The sequence below is a fragment of the Peromyscus californicus genome, unplaced genomic scaffold (genome assembly GCF_007827085.1).
Source record: "Peromyscus californicus insignis strain IS unplaced genomic scaffold, ASM782708v3 Scaffold_14__1_contigs__length_90479793_seg_2, whole genome shotgun sequence".
NCBI classification, from domain to species: Eukaryota; Metazoa; Chordata; class Mammalia; order Rodentia; family Cricetidae; genus Peromyscus; species Peromyscus californicus.
This window is the reverse complement of record NW_026294436.1, coordinates 38212949-38231723: the sequence shown is the minus strand read 5'-3', so window position 1 is coordinate 38231723 and position 18775 is coordinate 38212949. Positions and strand designations below refer to the sequence as shown.

The window sequence follows — 18775 nt, the reverse complement described above, 5'->3', positions numbered from 1 at the left end:
AACTAGATTTGGTGTTCATAGAAGTCATGGAAAACTTAACGTGTACTATATTTTTTCCTTTTTTAAAAATTTAAAACATATTTTAACCAGGTGTGGTGGTGCATGCCTTTAATCTCAGCACTCAGGAAACATAGGCAGGTAGATCTTCTGTAAGTTCAAGGCCATCCTTAGGGCTCTGTAGAGAAACTCAGTCTCAAAAATAACAAAACAAACAACATATTTTAATGTTTCTATAGTAGAGATAAGCTTGCAATAGACTTTTTGGCTTACCAACATTTTAACAGAACTGTTAAGTTACCATTGCCAGGATTTTTTTTTTTTTTTTTTGGTTTTTCGAGACAGGGTTTCTCTGTGTAGCTTTGCGCCTTTCCTGGAACTCACTTGGTAGCCCAGGCTGGCCTCGAACTCACAGAGATCCGCCTGGCTCTGCCTCCCGAGTGCTGGGATTAAAGGCGTGCGCCACCACCGCCCGGCGCCAGGATTTTTTTTCCCCCTTGATATTATATAAAATGATGGTTCATCTTTTAAAGTATAATATTTTGGGTTTAATGAAAGTATAATTTGCGTAGAGTGGTAGAGATCTGATTACTGTAGATTTTTAAAGCTTACTATGTGATTACTATAGTCAAATTTTCTTTGAAAACAGTTTTGACCTTGTTAATCACCTAAAACTTAGTGCCTCAGGCTCTACCAAATTCTTCGTAGCGTGTAACATTTCATGTAAGATTTGAATGTTTGTTATTTCCATCATGGAACATAGTAATTGTCTCAGTTAGGTTTCTGTTTCTATGATAAAACACCATGAACAAAAGAAACTTTTGTTTTGAGGTTTATTTCAACTTGCAGGTTGTAGTTCATCGTCCAGGAAAGTCAGGGAAGAAGAAACTCAAAGGCAGGAGCTGATGCAGAGGCCATGGAGTGGTGCAGCTGACTGGCTTGCTCCTCAAGGCTTGCTTGCTTTCTTAAACATGCCAGGACTTCCGCCCAGGAGTGGCACCAGCCTGAGTGAGCCAGGCCCTCCCACACCAGTCAGACCTGTGGTGCATTTTCTTAATTGAGGTTTCTTCTTTCCAAAGCCATTGTATAGCTTGGATAAAGTTGACATAAAACTAGCCAGCACAATAATAGTCCTTACTCTAGGAAAATGGGAGAAGAAAGCGTTTTCACGTTTCTACGTAGTGTGACAGGTGATGATCTGCTTCCTAGTCAACCCTTCATTCTTGGCAGAGTGAGGAGCTGGGTAGAAAAGGGACAGAACAGTCTTCCCTTGGTGAGCAGGATCCCAGTACTCTTTTTCTGACTGGCTGTCGTTTACCATGCACCTGATAGAAGGCAGACATTTGGATGAATGCAATTAAAAGTAAAGATTAAGTGAGAAGGAAAAGAAAGGAGATGAGAATCAAATGCCTGGTAAGATGGGTGAGGGGTCTTTGAAGGAAGGAAACAGGAAAGAATGGCTGGAAAAGCACTAAGAGTTGGTTAGCCCGAAGATCTGCTCATTTAAATGCAGCAGGAGGTCCAATAAAATAATGGCTAGAGGGAAAATGATCATTGTGTTTGGCTACTGTATAGCAGATTGTCTGACTGAGACTTTAGTAAGCCAGTGGTGAAGAGTGTGTAGAAGAATTGAAAGAAATCAGATGGTAATGGGGTTAAAGTGTGAGTAGTATTGAGAAAATAGAGGAGGAAAAGGTGGACTCCTTTAGAGGAGTCTAGTTGAGAAGAAAAAGACATGAGAAGACTGTTACAAAGAATCTGGGGTCAAGAGAGAATGTTTGCCGGGTGGTGGTGCACACCTTTAATCCCAGCAGAGGCAGTCAGATCTTAATTCAAGGCCAACTTGGTCTGCAAAGTGAGTTCCAGGACAGCAAGGGCTAAACAGAAACCCTGTTTGGGGCGGGGGGTAGTTTTGGTTTTGTGTTCTGGTCTTGTTTGTTTTCTTTAGGAAACCTTGATATGGTTAGACCAGAGGAAAGATGCATGAATTAGTTAAAGATGAAAGAATTGGGGTAGGGTGTAAGACAGAAGACAGAACAGAAGGAATAACAGACATACACCAGCTGGTAACTCTGACCAGAAGAGTCTCCTCGCACCTTCCAGATAGAGTGAATCATTCTAGAACTTAAGAAAATAAATGTCAAGACCTTGTCTTACACTTTAGAAACATTTATAACCAACCAATATTTAAGGATTTTTATATGTTAAGTAGGTAATTTCATGGAGTTCCTTGTTTGTTTTTTTTTTTTTTTTTTTTTTTTTTTTTTTTTTTAAAGATTTATTTATTTCTTATGTATACAATTTCCTGTCTGCATGTATCCCTGCAGGCCAGGAGAGGGCACCAGATCGCATTACAGATGGTTGTGAGCCACCATGTGGTTGCTGGGAATTGAACTCAGGACCTCTGGCAGAGCAGTCAGTGCTCTTAACCGCTGAGCCATCTCTCCAGCCCGAGTTCCTTGTTTTTAATATGCTTGCTGATTTTTTTTTAATGCTTTACCCAAAAGTGCTTTGGTAATGAGAGTCAACCAATCAAAGATTACATTTAATCTCCATACAGTTTGTATTGGAGTCTCAGTAGTATGTGATACTTAGATACATATCTTTTGTGTAAACTTTACTGTTAGAACATTCTGACTTGACTAAATTTTGCTTTTTTTTTTTTTTTCAGTTATTACAGGAACTATGTACGGTGTTTAATGTAGATTTGCCATGCCGTGTGAAGTCTTCTCAGTTGGGAATTATTAGCAATAAACAGACGCACACCAGCGCCATAGTGAAGCCACAGTCTAGCTCCTGTTCCTACATTTGCCAGCACTGCCTCGTCCACCTGGGAGACATTGGTGAGCCTTTGGAGAGGAGTACTAACACATTCATCCTTTCCTTTGGTGTGGTCATAGGAAGAAAGGAAGAAACTTGAACATGCATGTGTGGTTTAGATTGATACACAAGAAATTATAAAATTCACTTTTAGGAACTTACATTACTTCATGTTTTGAGATTGGCAGAATTTTTTGGGGAAAAAAAAATCTCATTAACATTTAAATTCTCTTCAGATTTGATCCAGGTATAGGCAAGTAGGAAACACTAAAAATGTAGTCAGAGGTAAATCATCAAAGTGATGCTGTATTTTCTAAATTAGAAACTTGTACTCTTTTGGAATAAAGTTTATAATTAACCTTTTTTAGAACTAGATTGTCTCTTATTTTTTCCTACTGGTGCACTGAAAGCTCATTTCATGTTGCTTCCTTTGAAAGGTTAAATTTTCATTTCCGTTATACGTATATTTTACCTGGGGTTATTATATAATTTATCTTTGTGTTCATTCCTTTAAGATGACCTAAAAAGGTTATAAAACAAATTAACTATAGGATTATGGTTTGTCCTGAAATAACAAGGAATGAGGAACATTAGTTGTGTTTAAATTAGTAGATTTTAGATTTCTTAATGACATAAATGAGTGACACTTTGAGAGGTCACATAAAATATCAGTGAGCTCTGCAAGAAGATGCAGTGACAGTGTGTTTAGGATGGTTTTGCTTTAAATGTCGTCTTTGCACACATATTTAATACTGCTGCAGTAGATACGGGGCATTTTTCAAAAATCACTTTATAAGATATTGAAGAAATACTTAATTTTCAGATCATATTGTATAGTGTTTTTTGTTTTGTTTTGTTTTTAAGTGCCATATAACTCACCCCTTCTTGTGGGCCGGCTCCAGGTCACCAGCATAGTCCATAGTGGGAGCTGGTGATGCATGACACTGGAGGACCTGCAAATGGGGGCTAGGTAAGCTTTCAAATTGGTTACATGCTGAATGTCCCAGATACAGAAGGCTGGATGGACACGTCACACATAATCCTATAGTTAATTTGTTTTCAATTTTTCTGTCTTTAATGGTCTTGAAAGTAATTTTAATGTCTTTATTATCTTTAGAATTTAAAGCTCTAGCTGTTTTGGACATGCCTTCCTGGTGGTTTTTGTGTGTTTGTATATATCTATATGGTTCTAAACTGAGTTTTCGTTTTCTTCTCAGCTCGATACAGAAACCAGACCAGCCAGGCAGAGTCCTACTATAGGCATGCAGCTCAGCTTGTCCCCTCCAATGGTGAGTGGGCCTGCCACCTAAAGGTTGACCATGTCACTTTGTTCTTTACAGCACTATGGCAGATAGGCTCCGCTTTTTAAGTGTGTTAAAGCAGATGTTGAATTTCAGGGTCATTGAGTTTCATGTTTTCCTTTTTAACTTTTATACTCCATACACTATGAATTTTTCTTTAAAGAAAGTTACTTTGTTTGAAAGCCAGTATAAGTGGAATTAATGTGATCTAATAGTGTTTCTACAACTCTAGCATTCTTAATTGGTCTATAGAATAATATAATCATCTTTCAAGATAACCATTTTTCCTAAAAAACTTATCAGTCACCTAAAAGATAATACTTTTGATGGCCCCAAAATAGACATTCTTGAATTAAAGAGGTTAACAGCAGAATCAAACTGTTACAAATCATTCATACTAAACCATGTTGAAATTTCTTTAGATTCTAGAAAATGTTTCAAGTAGAGCTAATGATAAAGATACACTGTCCATTTCAATTGCCTGTGTTAGCCTCCACACCTTAGTAGCAGAGCTGAGTGTGATGAGTCCTCAGCACCCACAGAGCTAAGGAGATTTACTAGATGTGTGCTTATTGTATTAATCCTGTTTTACAGCTTGTTTGTTTTGAGACAGTCCAGTTATGTAGCCCAGTATGCCTTTGAACTCTGATTCTCCTGTCTGAGCCTGAGTGCTTGGATTACAGTGTGTGCTACCATACTCAATATTTAATTGTGTGACTTTTTAACCTGCACATGATAGGGTGTGACATCACTAATGTGTATAGTTTGACATCATATCCAACTGTAATTGATACCACGAGATTTGCCTTAAACAGTACTTTGCATTATTAATTCATTTATTTGAGTATTACTATCTTGATAGCAAGATTGGTTCTTGGTGACTTTAGAATCTTAACTTTCATCCTTTAGGTCAGCCTTACAATCAGTTGGCTATCTTAGCTTCTTCCAAAGGAGACCACCTGACCACAATTTTCTACTACTGCAGAAGCATTGCTGTGAAATTCCCTTTCCCAGCTGCCTCCACTAATCTACAAAAAGCACTTTCTAAAGCACTGGAAAGGTAGGGCTGACTTTTTTCCAAGAGAATTTTGTGTAACATAGAACCTTAATCTCAAATTTTAGTGTCCAGGAAATACTGATCAGTGATGTAGTCATCTTTTATCTCTAGCCCTATAGCTAACATCATTGTTTTGTGTGCAGTCTCTGAGTTTTACGTAGTTTGGGATTTATTGCACCTGAATGCTAACTCATCTAAGTCTAGTTATGAAGCTAGACTTAAACAGAACCCTTTTCTTGTCTAGTGGGGAGCTTGCAAACTAAATCTATTTTTAGGGGTTTTGCTAATTGTGCTGATTAAGATTCATACAGGTTTTTCTTTCATTTCAGCCGGGATGAGTTGAAAACCAAGTGGGGTGTTTCTGACTTCATCAAGGCATTTATTAAATTCCACGGTCATGTATACCTGAGTAAGAGTTTGGAAAAGTTGAGCCCTCTTCGAGAGAAGTTGGAAGAACAGTTTAAGGTTTGAGTTAAAAACAAAAAATGTTTGTCTTCTCTAAATTAAAAAAGCATAAGATTTGGAGAAAATTAACTTAAGAGTTTTTGTCTTTTTATGGTGTTGGGGATATAACTGAGCATAAATAAGCTTAACAAATACTTTCCCACTAAGCTACACCCAGAGGACCAGACTCCTAGTTCCTATGTTGTTATTTAATTGTGAACTCGTAATAAAAGTGAAATCTAGAATATATGAAATCCTTGCATCTGACTTCCCTCTTGTTAACTGAGATGTGATATCCAGACATGCTATAGCAACCTTCTCATTGACTGACACCCTCACCCCACCCCCCGCCAGCTGGCAAAACAAGTCAAAGTAAAAATATATTAAGAAACAAGACAGTTGGGGCGGGCAGTGGTGGCACATGCCCTTAATCCCGGCACTCGGGAGGCAGAGCCAGGTGGATCTCTGTGAGTTCGAGGCCAGCTTGGGCTACAGAGTGAGTTCCAGGAAAGGTGCCAAAGCTACACAGAGAAACCCTGTCTTGGAAAAAAAAAGGAAAAGAAAGAAAAGAAACAAGACAGTTTAATATACAGTACTTTGTTTTAAATGTATTTAAGAATCTTAAATATATTATTGAAATATTTGACTATTCAGTATCAATGTTTAGGGCGCTAGAGTCAGTAGTGAATCAGATACTCTAAATATTGTATTTCTTGGTTGCTCCTTTGTACACTAAAAACTAAATGTTAAGAAGTCTTGCATTTCAAGGGGTTGGGTAGGCTGAATGGTGTATGCTTTTAATGTAATCCCAGCACTTGGGAGGTGGAGGCAGGTAGCTCTCTGTGAATCTGAAGACAGCCTGATCTTCATGGCAAGTTCCAAGCCAGCCAGAGCTACATAGTGATAAACTGTCCAAAACAAACAATAACACAAAACTTGAACAGTGAAAGTGTAAATTAGGCCCAAATATTGCCAATGTAAAATAATTCACACAGCCATTTGAGTTGATCGTTTCTAAGATTTTATCATATTTGCAATAGAAAAAGTTTGTGGCAAAATCATCTTTCCCAGTCTTCTCCTGTTTCCTTCCTCCCAGTGGCCTGTTTGAACTTAGGCTGTGGTATTTATAGGGTTGAATGTGTGAAAGACTCAACAACTTGAGTGCTCTCAACTACTTAGGCTAGAAAAGAACATTGGAATCTGAATAAACATGTTGGATTAAAAGTATAACTGGCATAAATGGTTAGCTTATTTAGAAAGGTAGATGTATAAATTGAAAGGGAACTTTTATTGGAAAATTCTATCACATATTAGGAAATTAAGCAAAGAAATGTTTGTCTTTGGAAAGGGGCTTAACATTCTCAGCATATGCAGTGGAATGGCAGGTGACATGGGGTTGAATTGTTATCAAAAACAGATCAGAATTTTTCTCCACAAGTAATGTAGGACTTGCTTATATAACTCACTGTGGCTATTTCAGACTCTCTCTATAAAAACAGAAATCTCAGAATGCAGTAAAGGCAATTGACATGTCTGACATGGCAGGAGCCCCAGTCACTGTGGAGAAACTGCAAGAAGTATCTTTTCTGGATCTGCAGCTCTGGTTTCATTTTTTGAGTTTCTTGTGTTTTGTTTTGTATAGATAATGGTCTCACTCTAGCCCTTGTTGACCTCAAAATTGCTGCAACAATTACAATCATGCCAACCTTCTGTCTCAACTTCCCAAATGCTGAAATTATAGGCATAAGCCACTATATCTGGTGTATTGTCAATTCTTACCAGAAGACTGATGACACTTGAGTCTGCTGTCTTCCAGACTGTTCCCTGGGGAAGGATGGAAGAAGGCTGCCACAGCTAAAAATAGTCATCCCAGTAGCTGTCAACTTGGTTAGGAACTTAGGTTTGGAAATTATTCCATGTGGGAGTAATCAAATCCCATCACGGATGTTAAAGCAGAAGTATGACTGCATTGAGACCTCCAGCTATAAGAATCTGCATGGTGGGCTCGAGAGGTGGCTCAGAGGTTAAGAGCACTAGCTGCTCTTCCAGAGGTCCTGAGTTCAATTCCCACATAGTGGCTCACAACCATCTATAATGGGATCTGATGCTCTCTTCTGGCCTGCAGACAGAATACTGTACACAAAATAAATAAATCTTTAAAAAAAAAAAAAAAAAGAAGAATCTGCATGGTAACATCATACACTGCTTAGCAGGTTACTATGAACACAGTCGCTGCTACTTAAATGAAACTTGGTCAAAATCAGATGTGGAGTTTTCTCTGAAAAATTTCAGTATGATCATTGTGAAGGTGCTTATTAGACATTCTAATGGCTGCTCCAGCGTACTACTTGTCCTGTGTTCCAGAGTATGTGTTTTCTGACTTGTTTATAAAGTTACTGTTTTTAAGAAGTGAAAAAAAAAGTTCAGGACAAATCTTAAGTAAGTCATGCTTCATGTATCAAGGGTTCAAAAGAATACTTGAATCTTATTTTAGAATTCTATCACTACATTTATCTGCTTTCAATCATTTGTCCTTTTAAAACATTTTATTTAATATGTATGTCTCTTATGAGGCAACCTCAAATGAATTGAAATATCTAAATACATATATAGTTCCAAATACTTTCTTCTGAAGTTGCCTTAAAAATATGTATTGTTTTTGAGACTGGAGCGATGACTGAGCAGGGAAGAGTGTTGGCTGCTCTCTTCCAGAAAAACCTAAGTTCCGTCCCCAGCACCCACATGAAAGCTCACACTTATCTATAATTCCAGTTCCAGGGAATCCAACACCATCTTTTGGGTTTCAGGTACCAGGCATGCATATGGCACACAGGCAAAGACCTATATTCATAAAATAAAAAGTAGATAAATACATGGACAGTTTCTTAGGGCAAAAATGTTAGTTTAGCAATCAGTGGGCAAGCCTCAGTGAAACATTTCACTATTAGGATAAGAATTTGTACTGTATCAAGCTGATAATAGAAAAAATAAACAAACAAACAAATAAATAAATAGAAATGGCTTAAACAACTAGGTAGTACCTAAATTAATTTTTTTTTTTAAGAGAAGAGTTTTCTTTGTAGACATTAGACCCATACAAAATACTGGAATTAAGAGTGGGACAGTTTACTCATGCAGTAATCCCATTACAGTACTCTATGATTCTAAATGTAGATGATTACTAATTCTTATGTCTAAGATGGATCCTGCTCTTGATAATACAGGTAGCATTTTTTTTTCTCCTATTACAGAAGCTGCTGTTCCAAAAAGCTTTCAACTCTCAGCAGTTAGTTCATGTCACCGTCATTAACCTGTTTCAACTTCATCATCTCCGTGACTTCAGCAGTGAAACAGAGCAGCAGAGTTACAGCCAAGATGAACAGCTATGCTGGACGCAGTTACTGGCCCTCTTTAGTGAGTATTATCTCATTTCACTTGGAAAGGCACAGTTTACATAATTAGGTGTTTTTGTAAATGTAGCCAAATGAGTCCTATTTCTTTCTCTCTCCCCGTGAGACAGGGTTTCTCTGTGTAATACCCCTAGCTGTCCTGGAACTAGCTCTATAGACCAGGCCGACCTCAAACTCAGATCTGCCTGCCTCTGCCTCCAGAGTGCTGGGATTAAGGGCGTGCCCACTACTGCCTGTCAAGTCCTATATTTTTTAATATTGAATCAGGAGACTTAAACATCAAATTCTGTCCTTTCGTCTGCTTATAACACTCACCTGCTTTATATAACTTTTGGACACAAAAAAGAGTGTTTTCTCTCTTTCTGTTTTTTTGATAGAGTCTTGCTATGTATTCCCAGGCTGACCTTGAACTCACGGTCCTCCTGTTTTTAACCTCAAGTTCTGGGATTATAGCCGTGGGCTACATGCCAGCTGAAAATTTAGAAGGAAATTAAGATGCATGAGTGTTAAATAATACAGCAGAAGGCTCATAGTTGATATTTTGAACTGGTATGCTGTTTAAAATGCCCTACATGTTCTGAATTTTTGTCTCCACTCCACTCCCCAGTGTCTTTTCTTGGCATCCTGTGCAAATGTCCTCTCCAGAACGATTCTCAGGAGTCCTACCATGCCTATCCCCTGCCTGCAGTCAAGGTCTCCATGGACTGGCTGAGACTCCGACCTCGGATCTTTGAGGAAGCAGTGGTGGATGAAAGACAGTAGTAAGTGCTGTAGAATGGAAGGTGTGGGTGTGTGGTTTGGTACTCACAGACATAGGAAAACTGCCTTCTGGAACAGTATTGAAGACTTTTCTGCCTACTCTGTCTATGCGTGCTTTCTTTATGTTGAATTCTTCATGTGAGACACAGATCTTAGAGAGAAACTTGTGTGATTCCTGTAGTCCCCTGTTGCCATATCATGAAGAGGCATTTTTTTACATTTCAAAATGAACTTGAAATAAAAATCATTTATTTCTTCAGCCATTCATGTGCCACACTTCTGCTTTTATTTAAATAATAAACTTCCATTTTTCTGTACACACACTGATCATGCCTTGTAATTATACCTGATTTGTATTATATTTAGCTATAGCTATAGATGACTGAAAATTATTATTTTTTATTTATTTATTTATTTATTTATTTATTTATTTTGGTTTTTCGAGACAGGGTTTCTCTGTGTAGCTTTGCGCCTTTCCTGGAACTCACTTGGTAGTCCAGGCTGGCCTCGAACTCACAGAGATCCTCCTGGCTCTGCCTCCCGAGTGCTGGGATTAAAGGCGTGCGCCACCACCGCCCGGCTGAAAATTATTTTTAACTCAAGATAGTTGAGATAATTCTTAAGAACTTTTGATTTTAGTGATGAACAGTATACTTTTGATTGTAGAAATAATTCTTCAAAAAGATTTCACAGTGGTAGAAAGTTCCTCCCCTGCATATCTTAGTTGTTTAAGTCTGAAGTTTCTGCTGGAGCCTGGCATGTGCACACCGACAGACAGATGACTGTCTAATAAGTGATGGGACTTTGTTAAGACCCTGGGATCTCTCTAGTTCCAAATTCTTTTACTTTTCGTAAGTGCCTTCACTTTTGATATTGTCATGAGTGAGGTTTGGGAACATGGTTTCCTTTTAATATTAATGTAGTTTTTGCTAGTATAAGTTTTTAGATACTACTTACTGTTTTTGGTATAAAATTTTTGTTTATGTGTACTCTAAAAGTTTAAAAACTTCTGTTTTGTTTAATAAATTAGGTCAGGAACTCTAAATAGATGTCATTTTTATAATTTTTTAGTATTCTGATTTCTCTTGCATAAAAATAAAATCCAAATTTTTCTTTTAATTTGCAGCATTTGGCCCTGGCTAATTTCTCTTCTAAATAGTTTTCATCCCCATGAAGATGATCTCTCAAGTACTAATGGTAAGAGCTGCCCAAATTGTGTACTATTGCTGTGGTTCTCCAGCACTTATGGGAGGTTGACAGCCAGGGAAATGGGCTTTTGGTGAAGCGTGTTTGTTTTACTTGAAGTCAGTGTTTCAAAGAGGCTCTGACTTCTGGTCCTGATGACGTGAGTAGATGTGGGTAATTCTCTTGAACTCCCTCAGCAGCTTCTCTGATAGATCTTACGTAGACATTCATGACCTTTAAAGTCTATCCATTTTCTTCCCCGTCTCCTCACCATTGCAAGTTATTCTGGGTTTTTGTTTGTTTTTAGATTTATATATTTTACATGTATGAGTATTTTTGCCTGCATGTACATATTCATACTATGTATTTGCCTGGTTGGTGCCTGCAGCAGTCAGAAGAGTTTGAATTCCTTGAAATTAGAGTTACAGAAAGTTGGGAGCCACCATGTGGGTGCTAGAACCGAACTCAGCGCCTCTGTGAGAACAGCAAGTACTCTTACTGTTGAGCTGTCTCCCCAGCCTCAGTAGTGATTTTGTTTTATTTTAAGGAAATGATGTGAGCACCAGTCTTCCAGATACCTACAAGTCACACAGAATTTAGCACCTAAAGCATAAAAGACACAGATTGCCGATAGTTCTCTCATAGTATTGTACTGTCCATGTGATAGTGCATGATCTTAGGGCTTTTCTTGATGTACAAACATAGGCATCATATCCAACTTTAAAAATGCTTTTTTTTTTAATTTTTATTTTGCAGTACAATTCAGTTCTACATATCAGCCACGGATTTCCCTGTTCTCCCCCCTCCGCCCCCCTCCCCTTCCCCCCAGCCCATCCCCCATTCCCACTTTCTCCAGGGCAAAGCCTCCCCTGCAAACTGAGATCAACCTGGTAGACTCAGTCCAGGCAGGTCCAGTCCCCTCCTCCCAGGCCGAGCCAAGCAACCCTGCATAGGCCCCAGGTTACAAACAGCTGACTCATGCAATGAGCACAGGACCCGGTCCCACTGCCTGGATGCCTCCCAAACAGATCAAGCCAATCAACTGTCTCACCCATTCAGAGGGCCTGATCCAGTTGGGGGCCCCTCAGCCATTGGTTCATAGTTCACGTGTTTCCATTTGTTTGGCTATTTGTCCCTGTGCTTTATCCAACCTTGGTCTCAACAATTCTCGCTCATATAAACCCTCCTCATTCTCGACAATTGGACTCCCAGAGATCCACCCGGGGCCTAGCCATGGATCTCTGCATCCAGATCCCTCAGTAGTTGGATGGGGTTTCTAGCACGACAATTAGTCGTGCTAAAAATGCTTTTTAAATTAACAGTGTAATGTTAACATTTTCATTTGCTGCTAAGCAGTTTTTACTGGCTTTGTAATATTTTCATATGTGTGTTGTACTCTGTTTAATTGTCTTTGAAATTTTCCTCATCAAGGACCTGGGAAGATAACTCAGTCAGTAAATTGCTTCATCTCTCAAGCATGCGGGCTTGAATTTGATCCTAGAACCCATGTAAATTATTCCCAGCATCTTGAAATCCTAGGACTGGCAAGCCAGAAACAAGAGGATTCCTAGGACTCCCCCCAGTCTTGGAATTCTGGGAGCCCTAGGATCCCAGACTTGCCAGCCAGTCTAGCCTAATTGGTGATGTCCAGCCCAGTAAGAGTCCCTTTCTCAGAAGAGATGGGCAGCATTCCTGAGGATGACACCTGAGATCCTCTGGCCTCCACTGGTACACAAATATACATGTGCACATGCATGCACTTTCATAGTTTAAATTTTCCTCAAATAGTGCTGCGTTGAGCTACATGGAATTTCTCCATTAGTAATTAGCAATGAGAGAGGGAGAGAATCTTTTTTTAGGATTTGGAAGGTTTGAGATAATGCCCAAGGCTATTTCTTGTAAGCTGTCAATGATATTAGTATTTCTCTCTTTTTTTTTTTTTTTTTGGTTTTTTTTTTGGTTTTTCGAGACAGGGTTTCTCTGTGTAGCTTTGCGCCTTTCCTGGAACTCACTTGGTAGCCCAGGCTGGCCTCGAACTCACAGAGATCCGCCTGTCTCTGCCTCCTGAGTGCTGGGATTAAAGGCGTGCGCCACCACCGCCCGGCCTTTTTTTTTTTTTTTTTTTTAAATGACAAGGTTTCTCTCTGTAGCCCTGGCTGTCCTGAAACTTGCTCTGTAGGCCAGACTGACTTCAGACTTGGATATCTACCTGCCTCTGCCTCCTGGGTGCTAGGATTAAAGGCTTGTGCCACCACACCCAACCTGAAGCTCTAAATTCTTGAGACAGCTGATGAGGAAGTTCTTTGTGCCAGCACCTTGAGTGTTTCCTGTTTGAATGTTAGGGGTTTATCTAGGTACTAAAGCTAACTTGCAGGCTTTTGTTGGATGACTTGTCTTTAGCAGAGGTATGACGCAGGAAAGCAGAGAATGAACATTAATATACATTTTTTGCATATCTTTTTATTCACTATTTTCATATCATAAGTATTACTTCCAAATCATAGGATTTTAATTAAAATGTTTACAAAATTTGGTGTCTTCCTTTCTTTAGCCACACCACTTCCAGAGGAGTTTGAATTACAAGGGTTCTTGGCTTTAAGACCTTCTTTCAAGTAAGTAGCTATTAAGTGTTGCAGTGTTAAAAATTGTAGGAATCTGGCCTGCCTGTTGAAGAACCTTTGATTTGCCCTGTGTTATCTTTTCTTTTTAACATTTGGGGTCGGGGGCATGGCACATGCTTTACTACATATTTTCTTTATACATAACATACTTTATACATATACATATATACATATATATATATGTACACACACACACACTTTACTATATTTTCTTCATACATACGTACACACACACATATAAAATTGCCTTCTGTAGTGTTACTTAAATTCTACTTTTTTAACATACCTTAAAATTAAGAGATGTCTTAAAAAGGAACCTTTCTGTCATTCATTCATTTTTGTATTTGGAGATAGGGTCTCACTGTGTAGCCCCAATTGGCCTAGAACTCACTCTGTAGCCCAGGCTGGCCTCAGACTCACAGAGATCCACCTGCCTCTGCTTCCTGAGTGATGGGATTAAAGGCATGTGCCACCAGACCAAACTACTTTATTTTTTGAGGCAGTCTCCATAGTCATTTCTGGCCAGAAGCTTTTATATAGACCATATTGGTGTTGAAATGCAGCAATCCTGCTGCCTCTGCTTCCCAAGTGCCAGGATTACAGGCATGTGCTGCACCACACCAGACTCAGCATATACTAAATTTTAGCTAAAAGTTGTTGCTTTCCAGTTTTTTCATATCAGTAGGAGTGATAGGGCAGTGGACATGGCTCGGTGAGTAAGAACACTTGTGCAAGCATGAGTGTGGATCCCAGCATTCATATAAAAAGCCAAGCACACTGAATATACCTATAACCGCAGTGTGTAACTGGAAAAAAAAAGAATAAGTAAAATTGCCAAACTCCAGTTCAGTGAGATAAAGCCAAGAGCGATAAAGACACCCATGGTTCTTCTCCATGTGTGTGCACGTATTTTCTGCACCACACACATCAGTTTTACAAGAACTTTCTAAAACATTTCTCAGTGGCGAGGGGGGTTCCCTTCTCCAGTCACCATGGTCTCCTACTGCCCTCCTGGTCTGCCCTCCATCTTGTTCTTTCTCTCATCCTTTGCCATCCTCCATTTTCTAGTGTATCCCCCACTGGTTTTCCTCATCTCGTCCCAAATAGCTATCTTCCTTTGGCCTGCTAGTATTTAGGTTTGTCTTTGAGTCTATTAAATAAAAAAAATTCACAATCTCCATCTTTCTCTGTTGCTATTTTCTTTTTCTTTTTTTTTTTTTTAAGATTTATTTACTTATTATATACAGTCCTCTGTCTGCATGTGTCCCTGCAGGCCAGAAGAGGGCACCAGATCTCATTACAGATGGTTGTGAGCCACCATGTGGTTGCTGGGAATTGAACTCAGGACCTCTGGAAGAACAGCCAGTGCTCTTAACCTCTGAGCCATCTCTCCAGCTCTATTTTCTTTACTATACATTTCTTAAGAGCAGTGTTGGCTTCCCTTACTGATGTCAGTGTTTCATTATTTCTCAACCCTGCTACAGCTTAAAACTCTTAATTACCAAACTCTAATGACTTTGGGATTTTATGGAAACTGAATTTTTGTTAACTGCTACATACATAGTCTCTGAAGGATATTTAACTTGTAGAAATATCCTTTCAGACAAAGACAATTTAGTCATAGATACTCTATTTAACATCTTTGCAACAGTTTATCAATCCTGGTTTATTCACTTTTAAGCACAGTTTTATTTTTTTTTTCTTTTTAATAATTTGGCCTTTTTAAATTCTTGTAGCATAGGGCCTGTTGATACGCATTCACCAATCTAGAAATCAGAAAAGCCTTTATTTCTGTTTGTTTTTCTCAACAAGGATTTTAATTCTATGACCGAAATGCCTCTCATATTCAGAATCTTCCGTGAGCACTGACGATACCTCATGACAAAGACACAAACTCAGGTTTACCTGTATGGAGTCACTCTGGGCTCTCCTTAGCTTGATGGCAAGTCCTCACTCACCCTGGCCGGCTCTCAGCCCCTCTTCACCCTGGCCAGCTCTCAGCCCCTCTTCACCCTGGCCGGCTCTCAGCTTCTCAGCCCTATTTTCTGCCTTTTCTTTCCTCTAACCCCGTCTGTACATACTATGCATTCACTGTGTCCTTTCGAATGGCTCTGTGTTTTCCTCTCACTTTGTTGGTGCTGTACGTTCCCATCTGTTCCTCTGCCTTCCCTCTACCGTCTTTTTTGTTTTGTGTTGTTTTGGTTTTGGGGTTTTGTTTGTTTGTTTGTTTGTTTTGTTTTGTTTTGTTTGTTTTGTTTCTTTTTTGAGACAGGGTTTCTCTGTGTAGCTTTGCGCTTTTCCTGGAACTCACTTGGTAGCCCAGGCTGGCCTCGAACTCACAGAGATCCACCTGGCTCTGCCTCCTGAGTGCTGGGATTAAAGGCGTGCGCCACCACCGCCCTGCCCCTTTACCGTCTTGGTCAACATTTGTCCGGCCTGGTAAGTTCCAACTCAGGTGTCGTCATTCAGAAACCTCCCAAGCATTTTTTTGGGAAAGAAACTGCATTCTTTCACTTTGCTTTTTTATTCTTTGTGTAGTTTTATTATAAGGCTTATTGAGTTCAATTTTAATTACTTATTCCTAAAGGTAGGGACTATTTCTCACTTTGTATGTCCTTCAGCTACTAGCTTACTTCATAGCTTTTGGATTTGGGGATATGCATGTTTTACTTTGTAGCCCAGAAGTAGTCAAGCCTGCTGTCCTTCTGCCTCCAACTCCCAAATGACAGAATTAGAGGCATGCTTTATCACCTCTGGCTTACATAATTCTTTTTTAGACTTATTGACCTGAGATCTCAGGAACTCTTTTTTTCCCACATTGGTTTAGAATTCTGTCTATATAATTTATGATATTTGCACATTTTCCTGACTTTGAGTGGACCATCTTAAAGTATATTGATACTGTTGTTAATAGGCACCTCAGGAGTCCAATAAATGGGTAAGAGCACCTCTTTGCTCTTGCAAAGGACCCAGGTTTGATTACCAGTACCTACAAGGCAATTCAGAACGACCTGAAAGTCTTATCCCAGGAAGTATGATGCCCTCGTCTGACCTCTGGGAATATCAGGCACACACATACATGTACATATATGGAAGCAAAACACTCACACACAAAAAATAATCAGTTAAAGAATGTGCTTCAGAGACCTTTAGAATTTAGAAAACAGGTGTTTCTAAAACTGTGCTTGAGTTTCATATAGCGATAGAGCCTTTGCCCGGCATAGGCAAGGACCCCAAAACAAGCAACAAAAAGTAGTTTATTCTTATGACAGAAGAATCTTTAATAACAAAAGCTTATGGATTATTTTTGGGTCTTTCCTAGAAAGTGAAAATATTACATCAATATAATGAACTTTGATGTTTGTTTCTTGCATTTGAAATCTTTGGAAGTGTAAATTTAAGCAAACACCATTGATTACATACAGTCTTACTCTATGTGGGAAACATCTTGAAGTTTTTGCATTTGGTTGTCTGGAAATTTTCTTCAGTATTTCATCTTCTATAATGTGCTATGTCATTTTTAGGAACTTGGATTTTTCCAAAGGCCATCAGGGTATTACAGGAGACAAAGAGGGTCAACAGAGACGAATACGACAGCAGCGTTTGATCTCTATAGGGAAATGGATTGCTGACAATCAGCCACGGTATGCCCATGGCTTTCTCCTGCATTCCTTTTTGATCACTTTATCAATACACATACTTGTGCCTCATGTATATTTTAGGCTTTGGTAAATATTATTGATGGTGAACTAAGTCAATATGTGTAGTGTATCTCATGACCAAGTGATCATTAGTTTATTTAAAGGTCTCTCTTCTCCCTGTTACACTGCCTGTTATCTATGATAAGAAGAATCAGTCTTGTCTTCCTTACTTATCATGTGCCCCTCCAATTTACAAGTATCTGTATATTTGAATTGAACTGGACATTCTCAGGTCCACTCAGGACAGAGCAGGATGATACTAGTAGCTAGTTAGAGACAAAGCAGATGTGGTTGCTAGTGTAGAGGAAGAATACCAGTTTTGGAGTCAGGTTTAAGTTCCATTTCTAGGTCTGTTCTTTTGCAGTTCTGTGTTCCTTGCATCTTCCTGGTGGATTGTCTCCTTTTCAGAGTCAGTGACTATTACTTCTTAATGGTTGTATTCAAATTCCCGCCATGCTCAGTGCACTTGAATGCCTACATGCTGGAAAAACTTCCCATTTCTGAGTTTGAGCTTCCCTTTCTTTAAAATAAGGATATATAGCTTCCTTATGGGCTATGTCAAGAGCTTAGACTAGTATCTTTAAGTCATGCTCTGTAAATAGAACCACAGTTGTTAGAAACATGGGAAGGCAGGCAGGAGAATGGATGTATTGTGATGTGAGATGTAGTCATGAGAGTCTTAGTTACTGAATAACACTGTTCATGCTGGCTGGATCTGTATTGTTAGTCTCCATCTTTTTTTTTGGCCTAAAAATATATTCACTTGTTGAAGCTACACACAGTTGAGTTACAGTTTTTTAGTTTTTTCATGTATGAATTTATTCTTGCTTTTTTAGGCTGATTCAGTGTGAAAACGAGGTAGGGAAATTGTTATTTATCACAGAAATTCCAGAATTAATACTAGAAGACCCCAGTGAAGCCAAAGAGAACCTCATCCTGCAAGAAACACCTGTGATAGAGTCACTGGCTACCGATGGCAGCCCAGGGCTGAAGTCAGTGTTGTCTACGGGCCGAAGTCCAAGCAACAGCTGTGACACGGCAGAGAAACCGGTGGTCACCTTCAAAGAGAACATCAAGCCACGAGAAGTGAACAGAGACCAAGGAAGAAGCTTTCCTCCCAAAGAGGTGAGATGGGGCTGGAACAAAGGAGTGACTAACTAAGGGTGATGGACAGCAGCAAGGAGAGCTGAGACCAAGAGATGACCGCAGGAAGGTTCCAGGAACAGGAGAGCAGAGTGTGGCAGTGCAGGGCAGCTGAGTTTGAACCGGAAAGCAGGTAGAGGAAGGCTCACACAAATGGCGGGCTTTCTCCTTTTGTTCCTAAAGACCGGTACTTTGGCCGTTTGGAAGTTTAAGTGCATTCTTTGACTGCATAGGAAGGTGTGTACAGAGCAATGGTGGATGGTTAATTTATCAATTTGAGGGAGTTCCTGAGTCCATGAAGTTCTTGCTAAGTGCTCCACACAGGATTGTATTTTTC

The 18775-nt window shown here is 39.3% G+C and overlaps 1 protein-coding gene across 4 annotated transcripts in view; it reads left to right on the top strand.

Moving 5' to 3' along the window:
- Smg7 (SMG7 nonsense mediated mRNA decay factor) overlaps positions 1-18775 on the top strand; it is a 67617-nt gene that overhangs the window by 35914 nt on the left and 12928 nt on the right. For all 4 annotated transcript variants that reach the window (XM_052737193.1, XM_052737191.1, XM_052737192.1 and 1 more), the window contains 10 exons: positions 2669-2840; positions 4035-4106; positions 5028-5178; positions 5505-5640; positions 8871-9033; positions 9637-9790; positions 10915-10985; positions 13525-13585; positions 17119-17238; positions 18132-18420. In XM_052737193.1, the coding sequence (XP_052593153.1) occupies positions 2669-2840; positions 4035-4106; positions 5028-5178; positions 5505-5640; positions 8871-9033; positions 9637-9790; positions 10915-10985; positions 13525-13585; positions 17119-17238; positions 18132-18420 (1389 nt within the window). The remainder of the gene's footprint in view (positions 1-2668; positions 2841-4034; positions 4107-5027; positions 5179-5504; positions 5641-8870; positions 9034-9636; positions 9791-10914; positions 10986-13524; positions 13586-17118; positions 17239-18131; positions 18421-18775) is intronic.